Source organism: Molossus molossus, unplaced genomic scaffold, assembly GCF_014108415.1.
Source record: "Molossus molossus isolate mMolMol1 unplaced genomic scaffold, mMolMol1.p scaffold_m16_p_1, whole genome shotgun sequence".
NCBI lineage: Eukaryota > Metazoa > Chordata > Mammalia > Chiroptera > Molossidae > Molossus > Molossus molossus.
In genome coordinates this window covers 27,794,116-27,814,254 of record NW_023425344.1, presented here as the reverse complement: position 1 = coordinate 27,814,254, position 20,139 = coordinate 27,794,116, and the positions used below count along the sequence as shown (strand labels likewise).

General features: G+C 41.6%; 1 protein-coding gene across 5 annotated transcripts in view; it reads right to left on the bottom strand.

The window, feature by feature from the left end:
- Nucleotides 1–20,139, bottom strand: part of KLF3 (Kruppel like factor 3) — a 37,724-nt gene that overhangs the window by 11,535 nt on the left and 6,050 nt on the right. For 3 of the 5 annotated variants that reach the window (XM_036282087.1, XM_036282103.1, XM_036282121.1), the window contains 3 exons: nucleotides 10,354–10,449; nucleotides 1,415–1,901; nucleotides 597–747 (listed from right to left, as the gene is read on the bottom strand). In XM_036282087.1, the coding sequence (XP_036137980.1) occupies nucleotides 597–747; nucleotides 1,415–1,901; nucleotides 10,354–10,449 (734 nt within the window). Of the gene's footprint in view, nucleotides 1–596; nucleotides 748–1,414; nucleotides 1,902–10,353; nucleotides 10,450–16,507; nucleotides 17,894–20,139 lie in introns of those variants that run through there. The other 2 variants (XM_036282112.1, XM_036282095.1) reach the window with 2 other exon arrangements.

Genomic DNA, 20,139 nt, shown 5'->3' with positions numbered 1-20,139 from the left:
GGGGCAGGTATGATTTAAAAGATCAGAGAATAAAGAGTTCTTTCATTGCTGAGCTTCTCTGAGCCACATGGTCAATTTCTGTTGCCACCACTTATTTACAGGACTTGTTTTGGAATCTCTTTCTTGGGCTTGTGGTTGGCCTGAAGATTTTGATTAAAGACATTCCTCATCACAGAGACAGTACACTCTATTAGAAGTGACACCTAGAAGTACGACATGGGTCCATGAAGTCTTCATGATCCAACCTTGTGGAATATTTAGAACACCTAATTCAGTCCACAGTGGGATTAGATTATGGGAAAACTAGGTGTGCATAGTCTAGAAGAGTGAAACACAAAGTAAGGTAAAAACAATATACATGGTAAGGTGGCAAAATTATGGGTGACCAACTCACTGGTAACTTGAGGTCACTGTCATAATGCTGTCCATGTAACAGCGCATTGTTTTTGGAGAGATTCATCTTGCCCCCGTGGCTGCCACATGCTACAATGTGTTCCTGGCAATCCACACATCACGCATTGGAAGCTCGTACTTCCATTCCAGGTCCCAAGATGCATGCTGCTACGCAAATGCCGGGTAGACCTAAATATACTTACTCTTGCAACAATGCTTGCGGGGGGGATACTGAGTTCATTAAAGGGGGTGACATTTCTTCAGGATAATAATCTGTCCTCTGTGGTTCGATCCCAGGTTCTATTTTAATTTTTTTCTGTAATATAGGCTTCTCATATGATTCAATTACAGGTACTAAAAAATAAAAATAGAAAAGTCACTCTATGTACAGTTTACCAATTTCAGCTTTTAAAAGCTTATTGCACAGTCTTATCTATAACACTGATGTGTGACTGTTTATCTGCTTTGGCAAAATTATAACAGCAGTGAATCTGTGGGGGATTTTTGTTTCTCTGGACCATTATTTTGCCAGTAAGCAGTGTACGTAGGAAACTGGACTTTTTAGACATCAGCCCTAAATGATTCTTCCTTGTGATTTTTTATTATCTCCTTTTAACCCCACTCTTCTGCCCGTGACTAGTCAATAAACAAGGTGCTTTTAATAGCCCTCAGTAATCACCATGATCTAAGGGATTTATTAAATGCCTCTTTGCACCTAGAACCATATTGGCATTCCATGAAGCAAAATATAAAGTCAAGATTCTTACTATCGCAAAGTTGGCAGATATATATAGTGAAAGTAATCATTTCATAGCTTTAAGCAGAGCCTGATTCTTGGGAGCTCTCCCAGTATCAACACTTTAAGGAAAAAACATAAAAGGAAATGCCTTAGGCAGACTCTAAGTGGAATATTTTCTTTGAAAAGCTCTGGCTCTGCTTCCTTCTCTCTCACCAGGCTGCCTGGGGAAGACACTGGAGATACTGAGTGGGAGCAGCAGTGTGGACCAGTGGTGGGATTTACCTTGCATGCTACTATTTGAATTTTCCATCTCTTCGGACAAGGACACCATGAGTGGCTGCTGGAGGTGACTGGTGTACATGAAGGGGACGGGCTGCACCACAACTGGCTGTATGACCGGCAGTATCCCTGGGCTCCGAATTCCATGCCGGGACAGGGCAGCAGCCATCACCGGTGGCATGGACAGCGGTACACTGAAGGGCTGCACGCCCGGAGGAGGGGGTGAGTACTTTTTCATCGGCGGGCAGGAAGATGGCATGCTCAACCCCGGCGAGGCTCTCCGGTGTGAGGACTGGAACTTGAGTGAGGAAGGAGAGTTCCCAGCCGAGGGCGGTGAACTCCTCTTGTTCACGGTGAGGTCCACCGGCTCCATCTGCATCCCATGAGACAGGACTTCTGGGGTCTGGAAGAACTTATCAGATAATGGTGTGGAGTAGATGACTCCATACTTGTTGGGCTTTATGGACTCCATGTAATTAGATGGGTATGACTTTTGGAGAGGAAAAACAGAAACATGGAAACAGCCAAATAAGTACATTTACTTCAAACACAACTTAAGATGAAAATATACAAGGCACTTTCAATTACATGGACTTTAATAAGTGGTTTGGATTCAGATACACACTTGACCCTAAAAAAAAGCTATAAGAGAGCTTGTCTAAATAAACGTAAGGACTAAGTTTAATGTAAAAAAAATCTCAAAATTAATTCTAAGGTGATACCCATGTGAAAAGTTAAGGTTAAGGTTGATACCTGGCACAATTCTAAAACAGGTTATAAAACAGAAGCCTTATGGGCTTTTATCATTAGGAGTCAGCATTGCGTTCAGAAAGAACAAGCCAAGCCAAGTAACCTCATTGCTTTTCTGATGGGGTTTCTTAATTGGCAGCAAATGCTCTCTCTGGCTTTTACCTCAGTGGCAGGGCACTGAACATTCCTCATGATATATTTTATATACTATGAAGAACTAGAGCTGCATGGTAGTACCTCTGGGAGGGCTTGAACCACTGGTGAATCCATGCCTAGGATGTCCAACAGTCCTGATTGCCCAGGACTGCCTTGGCTTTATTATTTTTTTTATCCTCACCCAAGGACATTTTTCCATTTTTTTGTCCAGATAGAGTGGGAGGGAGAGAGAGAAAGAGATAGAGAGAGAGAGAGAAACATCGATGTGAAAGGGACACATCGAGTGGCTGCCACCGCACGACCAACCAGGGCCGGGGACAAACTGCAACCGAAGTACGTGCCCTTAGTGGGAACCGAACCCGGGTCTCTCCGGACTGCAGGCCGATGCTCTAACCGCTGAGCCAAATAGGCCAGGGCTGCCTTGGCTTTAGTAATAAAGTCCTACAACCTAGGAAACACTTTAGTCTCAATCAAACCAGGATGGCCAGTCACCCTATATGTCTATACACTGAAGGCCACCCACACTAGGGTAATTATGTCCTTGGCCCCAGTTGTTCAGTGGTCTTATTCACAGTTTGAATGAATGAAGCTGTAGAAGATGACTTGATTTCCACATTTGTGGATGACACAGAAATGTAAGAAACAGCTAATATGATATGACTCAAATCAGGCCACCTAATACTCCAAATGACATGCACAAAAGTTGAGGCCGTGTTCTCTCCTCTACATCTTGCTACCACCACCCCCAAAGCTAAGAAGATATTGGAAGGGAGACAAAATGGTTTGTTTCCTCCCAAATCTAAGATCTGTTCTATAACTGACCTATCTTCAAATACCTTTCTCTCTTCTAATATCAGGATAACCTAATTCTCATCTACCAGCTTTAGCTATAAATCAGTCATAATAGTGGCATATTCTGGTTAATGTTCTTGGCTGTGGAATTCACTAAAATTACCCTATTCCTTAACAATAATTTTAAAAAGAATCTTTGTTGTAGAAAGCTTTTTAAAAAATTGAACATCAGCCATTTTCTTTACATGCAGGCATTTTAGGGAAATTTTTAGTAATAACATGTTAAGTCCTCCTCCAGAAAATTACATTTGAGTGAAAGTGATAAGCAATATACTGTACCTCTCTTCCAGCTCTTTTTTAAAATTTTTATTTAGCACAGCCGGTGCGACTCAGGTGCATTGAGCATCAGCCCATGGACTGAGAAGTCCCAGTTTAATTCCCAGTCAGGGCACATTCTTGGGTTGTGGGCTTGATCCCCAGTAAGGGGCATGCAGGAGGCAGCCAATCCATGTTTCTCTCTCACATCATTGTTTCTATCTCTCTCTCCAAAAAATAAAAACTTATTCAAAAAATTTTTTAATTTACTTATTTATTTATTGAGAGAGGGAGGAAGGGAGGGAGAGAGAAGGAAGGAGGGAGGAGAGAGGAAGGGAGGAAAAAGGGGAAGAGGGTGGGTGGGAGGGAGGGGAGAGGGACAGCGGGGGAGAGGGGGAGAGAGAGAGACAGACATTGATATTTGTCTGCACACAAATTCACCTGGGGATCTTGTTAAACTGTAGATTCTCAATGACTAGGGGGTGGCCCAAGGACATAAAATCACTTATTTATACATTCATTGGTTGATTCTTGTATGTGCCCTGACTAGGGATTAAACCCCAAAACTTGGTGTATTGGATCTTCCAGCTCTTAAATCCTATCTGTGTGTTTATGATTCTAAGGCAATACTAGTTCATGATGCAACTAAGAAAACCCACCAATGGGACCTTATAATTAAATGACTTAAATGCACTGTTAATTTCTGAGCCTTCCAAGACCCTCCAGTGGCCACTATTGTGAATTACAAATCATTTGGGGTAGTAGCAGTTTTGACTGGGCTTATGACTGAGATCACACCCTTTTCTCTCTGGGCCTTGCTGGACAAGTCTCCACCTGGCTATGCATCAGAATCACTTGTGCTCTTTTTAAAATTCAGGTATCTGACCTCTACTGAGCATCACAGTATCAGGGAACAGGGGGCCAAGGGAGTATGTATGTTCATCTGGCTTTGATGTCAGTTTCTCATCATTAAGATCAACTATTTTATTCTTCTGTCCTTTATTTCTTTATCCATACCATCACAATCCACATGGTTTCCTAGAACAGTGATGCCTGTAGTCTGGTGCACATCTCTCTGAGGGTACTAAAGATACTTACAGATGGTACACAGTGAACACACAGTGATTTAAAATAGGTGTTTCTTTAAATGTGAAGAAATAACTTTTTTTTTTTACAGTAGTGATATAATGTCCCCTGTTAAAAGAAATTTATTATGTTAACAAAAGCAATTCTATAAAAGAGGGCAAGAAAAATTATTAGCTAAATTTAGAAGTACAGGTGACATCAGGATATGGCAAAGCTCCTCCTAGAAGGCTTTAAGCTTAAAATTAAAATTGGAATCAATGGGTTAGCCTAGGTAATGAGCTTGATTTAACACCCACTGCAGTCCTAGGACTCCCTTTTCTTTTCTCATACAAGAGGTGTGCACTAGAACGGGCTTTGATCCTCCTAATCAGGGCTTCTCAGACTTGACTGTGCACACGAATTCACCTGGGGATCTTGTTAAACTGTAGATTCTCAATGGCTAGGGGGTGGCCCAAGGCACACAAACTGCCTTTTGAATGGCGTGGCTCTCAATGAAAATCTGGTAATCACTTAAATACAATTTAAAGGGGGAGGGAAGCATTTTCATTAATAATACTGCTTAAAAACGAGGACACGAAGGACATAAAATCAGGAAATACAAAATATATAAAATGTTGTTTTTAACAACAGATTTGAGTTATGTACAAGAACCAAATGAAGAAAAGACTATTTCTAACTTTCTTTAGAATCAGGCACACACAGGTGCACCAGGTGTGAGGGCTCTATAGCAAAATTAATATTAAATATTTAAATTTAAATATTAAAAGGCCCAAGGTTCACTAACCCCCAAAAATTATAAATCATGTACAATGAGGGTTTAAGGAAGTAATTAAATACAGGGAAAACATTTCCCCTGGTTCTAAAGTTTAACCTGCTTTACATAATTCTCTCAAGTGCAAAGTTCTGATACTAGAGTCAAAAACTGCAGGAAATGGGAGGCAGCATGAGTTGCCTTTACTCACCAAAATGTAGCTTCTCCCTTATTTTCAGCCCTATTCTTCAAAGAGCTCCCTATGACCTAGATTTTAATGCCAAGTTATTGGCAACTCAATAGGAAGCAAAACGAGGACACAGTTTTACTGCTGTCATTGCTGGATTTTTATATCTGTGGGTGATTTTAAGGAAAGTAGGAACTTAGAACCTGAGAGATTTGCAAATTTAATAATATTCTCAGGTTTCTCAAGTTGTAAAGGAAGACAGCCATACAGTTTAACATTATGCAGTTTTGCTAAGAGTGTGCTCTCCGGTAAATGACCCTTGTGCCCTATGTTGATGTGTGGTGTTTGTAAGGCTACAGGGCTAAAAGTAAGCAGACACCTCTGGACACATAGCTGAGTACACAATTAACTATTTCCAACCTGACTGCCTCACAAAAGAGTGAAGAAATGTAGTTCCTCAAATTGTCTCACTTGTAAATTTCCTAGTAATGTTGATCAGAACCTTCTATAACACGAGTTTAATTATTTGGGTGTAGCACACAGCTGCTGCAATAAGCCTGCAACAATGTGTCCCCACAGTGTAAGGACTGATACAGGATTTGCTCTGGGTGTGTGCCTGGGGTGGGTACACCCTGGTAAATAGTTGCTTCCTTTCTGTTCCAGACCATTCCTATCTTCTAACTAAGCAATGCAAATAAGCGAGGGCACATTTGCCCCCAATCCAATTCTCCAAATCAGAGGCAAGTATTGATGAAGCCAAAAAAGCGCCCCTGGCCACTGATGGACATTCAGTGCTCCCCCCCCCCCCCTTCCATAGTGCTTACCTGAGGAGGCTGTGTGCTGGAGCAGAGCAGCCTGAAGAAAAGGCTCGTGCAAGCCCCCCCCCCCCCCCCAATTGGGGTGGTACTGGTTTTCTTGTCAAAAAGATTTGGTTTGGATAATTTTCCAAAGCTATCACTTTATACTCAAGTGAGAATTTCAATAGTTTCTTATTTTACTGGGAAAACTTTTGGTGCGTTTTCCATTACAAGACAGTTTAAGTGGATAAAGTCTCTATTTCACTATTCATTAATATGAAAAAAAAGTGAACATCCGTGACAGGGAGATGGCAAGTCAAAGGAATCTTCATACCAAGGGTGGGGTTCCCAGTGCAGGAAGGCGTGGTGCATTTATAAACAAACACTCTGGAAACAGCAAATGTCATGTCTCTCTGTGCAAACAAAAGTAGAAGGCTCTCTTTCTACCAGGCTCAGAGGAGTCATGAAAAGTTTCTGCTAGAACAGGGCAGAGGAACTGTTAAGTGCTTCTCAATCTGTCAGGAGTCTGTTAGACAACATTTTCATTTAAAAAAAGAAGAAAAGGAATGCACTATCCTCAAAAGTAATCTGCATATAGGAATAGAATAAGAAAGAATACTTACTAAAAACTTTTCTGCCTTACTTCCTGAGTTAAATTCTTTAATTTTCAATAGCCTTTGGACATGTATGGGTAAAAATAATTCCTTTACATGTACATTTATATTCACATGATGTCTATGGTTTACAAATTATAATCTCCAATTTTACAAATTAAAAAAAGGAAGGCTCAGGGAGCTGCTGGTGGTTTTGCCAACACTGCACTGAGAATAAGTAGCAGAGATCCAGGCACAGACCTGAGCAGGCAGGATCTGCTCTGCTCCTTATTCTTGCAAATCTTAACAATATAAAGCCTTCCATTTGGATAAGTGGGAAATGCCATTTCCTCACTTTCTCTAAATTATAGCAAAAATACCAAATAGGCAGATTGCTTCTGCTGTGCTCTCATTTTAAGAAAAAGGGAGTGGGGAGGGAAGATAAGTCACTGTATGTATTTTTAAAAATATATATTTTATTGATTTTTTAGAGAGAGGAAGGGAGGGAGAGACAGAAACATCGATGTGAGAGAGAGACATCCATCGGCTGCCCCCTGCACATCGCCCACTGGGGATCAAGCCAAAAACCTGGGCATGTGCCCTGTCTGGGACTTGAACCAGGACCTCTCAGTCCATGGGACGATGCTCAATCAACTGAGCCACACTGGCAGGGCAGTCACTGTATATTTTTATTCATATGTGGAATTAAAACAAAATCCTCTTACAAATATTCTATGCTGCCTTAATGTTTAAAATACCTCACAAGACCCTACTCTCCAAATGTTTCAGTTAACTGAGATTTCACTGAATTAAAAAGAGACTTCATTGTAAGGACTGACACTAACTTTTAGTGAAACAATCTAATTTCTCTAAATGTTAGATGAAATTGCAAACTTGAGCATGAAGGAGAAAAAGACCATTCATTGCAAAAATACTTATAAGTTACAGCATTACAAGCATAACTGTTATTTCAAATGCATTTTATTTCCCTGTTCTCAGTTAAGTGTATTTTCTTGCATTTAATTATATCATAACTAACTTAGCAACGTGCATCTTCATTTTTAGCTTTAAATTAGGCTCTTAAGCACTCCCGTATCCATGCTTGATTAAAAGCACTGGAAGTCTACTGAATAGTAAAATGCATCACTGATGGTTCTACATCACTTATAAAACTAATCATACTCTCCAGTACTAAAAACGTATTCATATTTCAAGGATATAATTAATGGAGAAATTTTATACCTTAATTTTCCTCCAATGTGATCATGCAATAGGAGGGGGAAGGGTTGATTAATTTGATGACAGCACTGAATAACATCAGAAGTCAATTCACTGTTTTGATTAATACAATTCTTATTGCTCAGTTATCATATTCAGACACTCAGTTATCCAGTTATTATGCTGGAATGTAAATGTAACTTCATTAAAGCCACTCTGACTTAGCTTTTTGTTGCACACAGTGATAAACACTTCACTGGCTTAGTCATATCCATGGAAACTCAGTTCCAAGGGCCTTCGCGTGACCCCCATGTCTTATATAAACATTTTTGGCAGGAACCTCCACAGCCAATGCATAAGGATGATCTAACTTTGCAAGCGTGTCATTACCAACCTTCTCACATACAACTCAGGCCAAGTTTTTCCCCTTGTGAAGATTTTCCAAGCCCGTGGAAGAAAAGAGCAAGACAGAGTGAGAGTGTTGCCTTGTTATTTCATATCCACTAAACCAGATCCCCTCAAGTCTAAACCACTCCCTGCTTTGCAGTGGGACACACCTTTCTGTTGTCACTCATGTCCCATCTCCACAGCACTTGCTTTGTACCAATATAAACACCTGGACTAGTTATAGTCTCATGGTGGCTGAAAAGCATCTAGAGGGGCCAGCTTAGCACTGGGTGTTGAATTCACACCCACCCAGCCTCTTCCAAGTGAAATGAAATTCCTCCTCTCCGCCAAGTTCTTTCTTTCACTAGCTTCTCCTCCGTTATCTCTCATACAGTCATAGCTCCATACAGCTCTTGTCATTGTTTTTTTAAGCAAATCATTTTATTCTTAATATATTTATTTTTACATGTAAAGGACCGAGGAGTTGGGGGTGTGTGTGTGTACACATGTACTTATTATATATATACTATGAGAACTCGGAGACCCAATGGAATATTTTTTTCTTCCAGTATTGAAAAAGACAACTGCAAACATCTTTGAGAAACTCTTCTATATATAATCAGGGTGGTGATCTTGAGTAAAAAAAATACATCTAAGTCATCATGTTCTTGATACAGATTTCTTGTAAGTACATTTGGAAATCGCTTCCTAACTGTGATAAATACTGTGCACAAGTTTTAAAAAATAATGTCTGTGAGCAGGGGACAGGTTGATGCTGGCCCTGGAGGGAGGCCATGACTTGACCACCATCTGTGATGCCTCTTAGGCTACACCTCAGCTCTGCTCAGTGTGGAGCTACAGCCCTTGGACAATACAACAAAAGCCCAACACTGACACAGTGGCCACACTACAGAAAGTCACTGAGATTCACAGCAAACACTGGAGTTGTGTGCAGAGGTTTGCATCTGGTCTAGGTTATTCCCTGCGGGAAGCCCAGGCAGGTGAGCAGGAAGAGGCTGAGACTGTGAGAGCCATGGCCTTGCTGTCAGTGGGGGCCTAGCAAACCCTGGCTGCAACAGCCAGGGAGCACAGCTCCAGGCCAGCAGAGGAGCCTAAGTGGTAGGATGCCCTGTGAGGCCCGGGCCCCATCCCTCTGGGCTTCATCATTGTGATTCTGTCCATTTTTCTCTATTAAAAACAAAAAGTCACACATTCAAAAATTTTTTAATTAATTAATTTAAAAATGTCCCTGGATGAACATCAATGTTTAAAAAATTAGTCTAGCCAAATGTCTTTTTGCCAAGACCAATAATCCTGAGAACTCCAACTAAAAAACTAGAAACTGAGTTGTTTTTTAATCTGCTTATGTGGTGACAAGATTTGTCTGTGGCCCAAGTTCTGTGCCGATCATATCTTGAGGAGTGTGGGACACAGGCCTGAAAGAAACATGGATCCCGTTTATTAAAGGATGCGCAGTTGCTAGTAGGGTATTAACCTCACCGACTACTGGAGCCCTTGAAAAATTTACCTGTCGCCCTGGCCAGTTTGGCTCAGCGGTTAGAGCGTTGGCCTGTGGTCCGGAGAGACCTGGGTTCGGTTCCCGCTAAGGGCATGTACCTCGGTTGCAGTTTGTCCCTGGCCCTGGTTGGTCGTGCGGGTGGCAGCCACTCGATGTGTCCCTTTCACATCGATGTTTCTCTCTCTCTCTCTTCCTCTCTCTCCCTCCCACTCTATCTGTACAAAAAATGGAAAAATGTCCTCGGGTGAGGATTAAAAAAAAAAAAAAAAAAAAAAATTTACCTGTCAAATGCCTGTTTAGTCATGAGTAACTTAAAGGAATAACACAACATATGATAATGGTATTACCACTTGGAATAAATAAAAAAAATGTTCGATTTTGGAAAACTTACCACTGAGACAGGGTCCATGGCCTCCTGCTTGACAGGAACTGGGTCAAACATGAGCATTCTTTTAGTTAAGCTTTCTAGGGTGTTCTGGTGTTTGGCCTAGAAAACAAAACAAGGCGTCCATTAAATCCCAAAGTTACTTTAAATATAAACTAGTAAAAAGAAAATATAATATTCTTTACCCCCCCTTTGCTGCTCCTTCCTCTCCCACACCCCTGGAATGGCTGGAATTTATTTCCCTTACCTAAGAAAGATGCCACTTTGTATAATTAAAACCAGACTCCATGGTCATAACCAGATGAAAGCCAACTGGCATTCCTAACTCAAATACATAAACCTGGACATTTCTGGAACAATATGGACAGCCCCTTCCGAGCAGCAAAGGTTTCCTAAGACTGTAGTGCAACTCAACAGAAGTTCATATTATATATGAATGTTAAACACTTTTCCTTTTCCCTACAGAAAATTCAGGAAAAAAAAAGACGACAAGCAAAATGAAAACCTAGAACCCAACCACTGTTAATCTTTGTTTTTATCCTTTCAAACTCTTTTAAAATTTAGTATCCATAATTTCACTTGACAATTTATTGTGAAAATGTTTATTTTTGGTAAGTATGGTTCTGTACATTCAAATTCAATGTGCCACACCAGTTTACATAATTATCCATTTTTATTGGGCACTTAAGTTGCTTCTAAATTTTCACCATTAAAGGCATGAGCATCTTTATACTTACGTCCTCTTGCACATCCTTAATTTTTAAAATAAGCTTTAGTCTTGGGTGACAAGCATGTACATTTTCCAAAGCATCTGATGTATTCTCCAGCAAAGATGTTCTTTTATTTCCATCAGTAAAACCCTTTTCCCAACATTTCTACCAGCAACGTTTATTAGCACTTAAAAAACAACAAAAGCCCTGGCGGGCTTGCTCAGCAGCTGGAGCGTCGGCCTGCGGTCCAGGGAGATCTGGGTTCGATACCTGCTGAGGGTGCATACCTCGGTTGCAGTTTGTCCCCGGCCCTGGTTGGTCGTGCGGGTGGCAGCCACTCGATGTGTCCCTTTCACGTCGATGTTTCTCTCTCTTCCTCTCTCTCCCTCCCACTCTGTCTGAACAAAAAAGGGTGGAAAAGTGTCCTTGGGTGAGGATGAAAAAACAACAAAAAACGCTGCCAATTTATTAGTATCAAAATGGCAAATTATTTTTATTCTAACTGAATTAAAATTCTCATCTCTATCATTTACATTTCTTCTTTTAAGAAATGCCTATTCAGCCCTGGCCGGTTTGGCTCAGCGGTTAGAGCGTCGGCCTGTGGTCCTGAGAGACCCGGGTTCGGTTCCCGCTAAGGGCGCATACCTCGGTTGCAGTTTGTCCCCGGCCCTGGTCGGTTGTTCGGGTGGCAGCCACTCGATGTGTTCCTTTCACATCGATGTTTCTCTCTCTCTCTCTCTGTTCCTCTCTCTCCCTCCCACTCTACCTGAACAAAAAATGGAAAAATGTCCTCGGGTGAGGATAAAAAAAAAAAAAAATGCCTATTCAGGTTTTGAGCTCTCTTATTGTTTTCTAAGCACTTTTTATTTTTTAAAATATAAAAAAATATATTTTTTAATTGATTTTTAGAGTGAGGGGGAAGGAGAGGGAGAAAGAGATAGAAACATTGATAAGAGAGAGAACCACTGATCGGCTGTCTTCTGCACACCACCTACACGATTGAGCCTGCAACCTGGAGTGCCCTGACTAGGGAATGGAATGGGCACCCTTTTGGTACATGAGATGACGCCCAACCAACTGAACCACACTAGCCAGGGCAGAGGTGAAGTCTTTATAGATCACTTTGGTTTTGGTGGAAAAGTAAATAAGTTCTAGATTGAGATCTACCTGAAACAGCTGTACTAGTCCCTGATTCTAGATTACTTCCTGTATTTCAGTATTAAAATTCCCATCCCCACCCCACCTCCATTCTATTAATCCTATAGTTGGTTGTGTCCATGCTCTATGGGTTATACTAAGATATCTTCACATACAATTATAAAAGTAATACTATGTAATTCTTGTGTTTCATTGATTCGTTGAAGAAAGCCTGTTCTGGGTCTCATGACAATGTGAATATCATTAACTCAACATAAGGCCCTCACTTCAAAATTCTATTTTCCTACATCATAGGATGTATTCTAATCTGGGAACACAATCTGATACCAGGTGCTCAAATCAATGCTGCTACCACCCTCTTATGTCTTCCAGCAAGAACAAACTCTAACCAACTAGTGATAAATGGATGATTTCATAATGAAGGATGAAAACCCTTTCTGTGCCTTGAGATCTATTATTAACCAGTTCCCAGCCTAGCTGCTGTGCAGATGGATATGGTTCTAAAAATTGCTGTCCAGTGCCCCATACCAGATCTTAAAGATGTGAGATGTGTTCATATCAATGAGGTCAGATAATTCAGCAGCAGTGACCCACGACTGGCCACCCCTCCCCCAAGCCTTTAAAAAAAATTTTTTTTCTTTATTGATTTTAGAGAGCGAGGAAGTGAAAGGGGGAGAGAGATAGAAACATCAATGAGCGAGAACATCGATTGGCCACCTCCCGCATGCCCCGCACTCGGGGTCGGGCCCACAGTCTGGGCATGTGTCCTGGCCTGGAATCGTACTGGCGACTTCTTGATGCATGGGTCGATGCTCAACCACTGAGCCACACCAGCTGGACCCCCAAGCTTTTTAAATTGAATTAACTCTTATAGATCCACCCACTCCACTGATAGTATCTTGATGCAAATCCTTCTAAATAAAAGCCCTCATATTCTCAAGTGTATAAGGAAAGAGCCCACATCTGAAGACTCATGAATTGCAATCCTAGCCCTCCCATGTGGCAACTCCTTTCATATGCAAAATGAGATGACATCTCTTCTACTTCCTAAAATCTATACCCACAATGTTTTAGGAAGAGAAAATCAGAATTAAAAAAAAAAAAAGCTCTTTTGCCCTCTAAATAGTTTCTATTAACAGATATGCACTCAGTGTTTGAATATACATCCTGTATACACAGCACTAAATTTGTTGGTTCCAACTTCTGGGGCAATATCAGGTATTTGCCTCTTTGCTAACTTACCTAGCCTTAAAGGTCAACCCTTCCACCCTTAAAAAAACAACAACACCAAATTAAAGTAGGTTTAAAAGTTAATAGCCGCTATGTCCTCTATGAGATCTCATATAGGGCCTGGTCACTTTACAACTCCACCTAAAGAGCTTCCTAGCATCTCCACACCTCACCTTGCACCCTTTACTACCAGTAAGAGCAGCACAGTGGAATTAAGATGATGGGCTTTGGAGTTCATTTTGGTTCAAATGCTAACTTCACAATTTAGCTCATAAGGCCTTCAATCAATTTTCCTAATGACCACTGAATCCATTTAGAAATGAATTACACATTAACCTGCTATTTCTTGTATCATTTTAAGACATTATTTAAGCTACTTTCATTCTTTAATTTTTGTTTTATCTAAATTTAAGGAAATTAGTGCTCTGCAAGACTTACAGTCATAAAAGAAAAAGTCTAATATAAACCATCTGTTCAAATAAACCTGATTTTTATTAAAAAAGAACTGTAAATGCACCTTAGAACAAGTCAGTAGTGATGAAGGAATATTTCTTGTTATAGAAGTATTTCAGGTAATAAATGAAGAAGGAATGATAGAATTAGAATACCTTACTTTTAAACTCCTAACTAAATAGTGCATCACTGGACAATAAAAGTCTGTGCAAAATTCAAATGTCACTGTGGACAGAACAAAATTCACATGTCTAACATCACCTTGTTCCCAACTCAGTAGCTTCTAAATGACTGGTTATACTTTTAGTGAGTCACTGGATATAGAACAATATAAAGGACATGCAAAGAAAATGATGTACCCTAATCTGTTAACAAGGGCTTCTTGGGAGTGGGGTTGGGAATGGGACGGCTTTATACACATCCATGTGCCGATTAAAAAAAAATTTTTCTTTATTGATTTTGGAGAGACGGAAAATGAGAGAGAGAGAGATAGAAACATTGATGAGAACATCGATTGGCCCCCTCCTGCATGCTCCCCACTGGGGATGAGGCTCATGACCCGGCATGTGTCCTGACTGGGAATTGAACTGGCGACCTCTTGATTCATGGGTTGATGCTCAACCACTGAGCCACACCAGCTGGACCCATGTGCCAATTTTTAAATGAACTGTACAATTCAAATGTTCAATAAACACATGACAGGGAAGCTAAGCTAGAAAGGAACCAAATTTAGGAAGAGTATCAAACTTTAAACACAAATCAGGATTTTATTTATTTGCAAAAAGCTTGTCTACTCTGTACCTACCGTGCTTATCTCTGAATGGACTGCTTTGTCATGTATTGGATGTCTTTGGGTCACAAAAGAGTGACTGCAATATTTCCAAAATGCCTGCCATATAACTGAGAAATAACTGAAGCACTGGAAGAATTAGTGTCTCTTAATAGCTTTAGTTCCCCAGGAGCAACTCAGTGCTCTGGGGAATTTACCATCACTTTTAAAGAATGCTAAAAACTACAAATGACTAGAAAATCTGTTACACAACGCTGATAGCAATCTTCAGTACAACCAGTAGGTGGCGCACTAAAACAGGTATTATAGACTAGGACACTGGCAAGAAATTGAGTTTGCCCAAGTCAGGGTCTTTAAACCTAGTGGGTTTTAAGCAGGCTCAGGAATTCTGTTAACCATTTTATGTGGGTATCATAGACACGAGAAGGCCCCAAATGTGGTTCTGTTTTTTTCTTAACATCTATTTTACAACCATAAACACATTTACATCTTAGTTATGGGTAGCCTAGCAGAAATATATTCTAAATTAAGCAATCCCAAAATAACAAAGCTTCTTTAAAAGAAAAAAAGGGGAGGTGGGGAGAGGAGAAACTGGTTTTAAAAACTTCTAAGTTATCAAGGTGCTTGAAAGCAAAAATACAGAAACATCACCATTGCCAAAATAATTTTCCATAACTGGAGCAAATGTCAGCTTTCCCAACCATGTTATTTTGCTGGAAAGGGCCAGGACAGCTGAATTTTCCTCCAAAAGGAAGAAACACATTTCCTTTCACACTCTCTCCACTTATACTTCTGATTTTCAGATGTTGAAATAAGGGTCAGATTTTTGCCAAAACAGAAAACTGCATGATTGTGTATTAAAAAGTTTCAGTGAGTCATTTACATGAAGTTTCAGAAGTAATATAGTTGCATTCACTGTCCTATTCAGTCCTCTATGCTTTATGAGGATACAAATGTGCCAGAGCTTAGAAACACACAGCCCTCAATGTAAGGAGGTTGTGATTTACCAAATCTCCTTAGAAAGTTGCTTGTTTTGAAGCTAGAGCATGTTTATTGCAAAAACTTCATAAATTATTGCCCCTTCCTTAGAAGCATGAGAGGCAGGGAGGAAGGAGGAAGAGAAAAAGAGAGAGAGAAAAAAAAATGAATGTGAACAGAATGTGTGTCTGAAGCAAAGTTTCTTGGTGACATAGCAGGATTTGCCCCGACATTCTCCCTTCGTATCTCCTTTTTTAATGCCTTTTCTTCCATATTTTTCTTCCTTTCCTTATATCCTCCAAAGGGTCCCAGCATTATTCTTCCCTAACCCAGCCTGACTGGACCCTAAGGCTCCAAATTACCTGCCTTCCTTCAAAGCAAATCTGTTTCCTAGCTGACCTCAACCAGGTGTAAGGAGAAAAACAGTAGGATCAAATCAACACACCATCTGTAATTTCCCTCACCCTTCCCCCCAACTTTTAGCTCTCCCAAAGGTTTGGGTGTTAAAGGAGGAAGCATGTTATACCCCCCACTCTTTACTCAAAGTAACTTGGGGGGGACCCCAACAAACCCATCTGTGTGTGTGTGTGTGTGTGTGTGTGTGTGTGTAATTCTTGGCCAGGAAGAGGACCAGGGCAGGCAGGCAACATCCCTGGAGCTAAACTTCCTTTCCAAAGAAACTTTTTTTCTTTACTTCTGTACCCAAACTCTTTAAGCTCCCAAGGAGTTGAATATTTAATGGCAGTTGCTCTGGCCAGAAACACAAGGGGCCAAGAACAGATGTAAGTAGGCATTTTGAAGTTGGAGGCTCTTTTCAGAACAGCCAAATGCTGGCACCTACCTGGAAACGTGTCCCGTTTTCATATCACTTGATGTTTTTCACCTACCTCAGTCTTCTCTAGTTGGTTTGAAGGAAAGAAAGAAAGAAAAAACAAACAAACAAAAAACAAACAAAAAAAACCCCCACAGAATTCTTGCCCCTCATAAATTAGTTATTTTGCATCAAAATGTTTTGTAAATGGGAAAGAAGTTAATTATTTAGTTTCAGATTAAATATAATGATCCAGTGAGCAAACAATCCGCCCTCTCTCCTCTCTCAGCTAACAAGCCACCCAATTTTACTTTCCTGCCTCCACCCATCTGCTCCACCCTATGGAGAGTTGCCAAGGCAAGTCCAACTTGTCCAAACAGGACACAGCTTCAGATAAGATTCTGCCCACACCCTGTACTTCGGAAAGACCAAGAGTGAAGCAATTGATTTTGCATGTAAATAAGGACAGGTGCAAAGGTAACAACCAAGCAAAATCCCTACACTTGGGCAGAAGGAGGCTCAGTAAAGCAGGGGTGGGGGTGGGGGTGGGGAAACCCAACCCATACCCTGTGGGTAAACTCTCAAGTTCACAGCCACCTGGTTAGTAGCATTCCACACCTTTCTTAAAGAAATTTTAGCAAACCCTAATCATTTTCCCTACTAAGGTTACACACTTATTTTCCTTCTTTAGGCTGGCAAATTTGCATTTTAGCTTTAAGGGCAAGCAACCCAAGATCAATAGAAAAATTCTCATGATGCACAATCCTGCTGTGTACATGTCTTATAAGGCCTGCCCAAGCCCTTGCAGCTCTCTTCTGTGGAGTGTTATATAATCAAATCCAGAAGGGCTGTGTGAGGCCAGGCTGCCTCTCTCTGCTGGTGCCCTATCACTGGAGACCCACCCCACTCCACCCCAAGGGGCCTCCACCCATGGGGCCCCACCCTGGAGGGAGTGGGAGGTTGGGAGGGACCAATTGGCTCCAGCCAGCAGCTAGTTCCTGGAAACTTGGGTCTTAGCAGTGATGGCTAGAACCTTAAAAATAACCAGAAAGAAACGTCAGAATGGTGGTAATTCCCTGAGCTCCTGAGTGTTCTCCATTAAAAGTTTATCTCATAGCACCCCAGAACCTTTGGATATGAACCATGAGCTAGTACTGCTCTCTCCCTTCAAAAATAAACAAAAGAAACAGAAACGCATCTGAACCACTGCTATGTAAGAGAATTAACTGAACAAGTCCCAAATCCAAATCCTCCTCCACGTTCCTGCCTCAAAAAGGCTGCCAGGCTGCCCCCCACCTCCCATTTGCTTTATTTTCAGGTCATTCAGCATAGAAACCTTTTAAGCCTTCTTCAACTTTTCTTTCCATTTCTGCTATTGCCATAGAAGGCCAGACCCTCAGTGCCTCAGGACTCTGTTACTGGAGTTTTTCTTCCACTGGCCTCCCCACCACCCCACTCTCCCTTGGCCCCTCCAATCCACCCCAATCCCCATTTCACCTACATTTCTCAAAGCCCTCTTCTCATCTGACCTTTCCTAAACTCACAAACCCTTCTTCCTCAAACAGGATCCCCAGGGCTTGGGGAGTGGGTTCAAGCACCCAGGCACAGCACCCCTTTACTAACCAGCTGCCCCCTGCTCCAACAAGCGCCCTTCATGCTGGATGCCCTGCCCCCCACCCCTAATGCCTTTGTTCATTTTTGGCCCTGATGCTGGGCAACCGGCTGGAATGCCCCGTCCCCTTCCGGCTTATCTAAATCCTCCTAATTCTTCAAAGACCAGCTCAAGGCCCTGTGCAGCCGGCTGATTGCACCCCGGTAGATCTGAGGCCGCCTTCTTACCTAGATAGCCTGGGCCTTTTAACTTGCCAAAGTTATGTCTCAGACCAGTATCTGAGCACCACCAAAAGGACAGGAGCACATTATACTTCCTTAGAGGGTTCTCTCCCTACTCCCCAAAGGAGATAGGGCTTGCTTACTAAATGACATTTTTTTGGTCAGGCATAAGGAGCCAATATAAGAGAACATAGTCCATGGTAGGAGTTCCACAGTCACTTCTCCTTCCCTTTGAATGCACTTGAAATCTCCCTTAATGGGGATGAAGGTACCTACCCTAAAGCAAACTAAACTCTAAAAAATAACTTTGCTCCTAACCTTAACCTTGCCTGTTAGGGGTCTTCCAGAAACCTTATCGGTTTTATCCTCAAATTATTTTTTTATTACTCCCCCCCCCAACCCCCCAGAGAGAGCTTCTAAACAAGTCTAGTGTCAAGGTCTCTACTCTGTTTTAGAGCCTAAAATAGAAAAAAGAGAGAAAATAAGAGGCAACTGCATGAGGAAGGAGGGAGGAAGGGTGAGTGTGTAACAAAAAAACACTAGGTTTTGTTTTTAAAGGATACTTTACTTGACCAAGGAAAGCCAGGGGTTTCCTGTTGATCCTTAACCACTTTTATGATTGCCAATCTCCAGGTATTGCTCTTCACATAGACTGTGTCCTTTAAAGCCCATGAAGGTAGTACTACCATTTTACTGATGAGAACACTAGAACAGAGAGGCCAAGTAACCTGTCCAAGATCACACAGCTGCTAAGTTGTAAAGCTTGGATTTGAACCCAAAGTAGTCTGACTTTAAGACTGGTGCGCTTGGCACCCCACTCTACTACCTCCCCAGGGCACAGGACAACATCACATGACAAACAGCAATAGCTGGATAGTGATTTCTGTGAACAGATCTGTCCATGGGACATACGGCATTCGGGGAGAGTGTATTTACAGTAGCTGCGATTTCAGCCCCTCCCAACTGGTCCCTGATGCCTGCCCTCTCTTGTAGAGTGCATGGTTGGACACAAGATCAAAAGACACATTCTGAAGGCCCCAAATTAGGCTATTATTCTTCCTAGCCAATGCACCTGCAACTGGTCCATAAAACTGCTCAGAAAAATTGGCAGCTTTACTCAAGTAAATACGGAAATCCTCATAATAACTGTACAAAGGTGGAAGGGTCAGGTCCTCATCCCCATTTTAGAAATGAGGAAATGGAGGAACAGAGGTGAAATGACTCGCCCAAATTCGCAGAGCTGGTTGGAGCTGCAGCCAAGAACAAAAGTGTGTCTGCCTGCAGATCAGGGCTCTTTCTGTTCTGCTTCAGTCTGTGCTGTGGGACCAGCTTTTAAGTAAAATCATCTCACACTAGGGTCACTCCCTGGTACGGAGGGTGTGGGATGTGTGCAGTGCCACAATGGCCCAGGCTAGGCAGGGTCATGGGGAAGTTCCAGTGGGCAATTAAGATTTCAAAACACCTTTCGGGTTGGAGGGCTCTGGACCAACTCCATCCTGTGGCACAACTAAGAAGAACAACTGCACATAATTTGAGATTAGCTCTAATGAGTAAGTGCCCAATGAATACTTGTGAGATGAATAAATGAATGGATGTCAATCTATACTTCTCACATGCTAGGAAAAAATGAAGGCCAAAGGCCTCAGAATGACCTTCTTCCAGGTGCGGCACACACAGAATTTGCCCCAGGGGGCCAGTGAAACTGGCCTGAAAAATTATGTTTTAAAACCTAAAACACAAAGTAAACGTGAAAACTTCTGGAGGCCCAGGAGAGAAAAACTCCCTTGTTTGGAGAACTAAGCAGAACAGGAACTTGAACTAATGAAAGT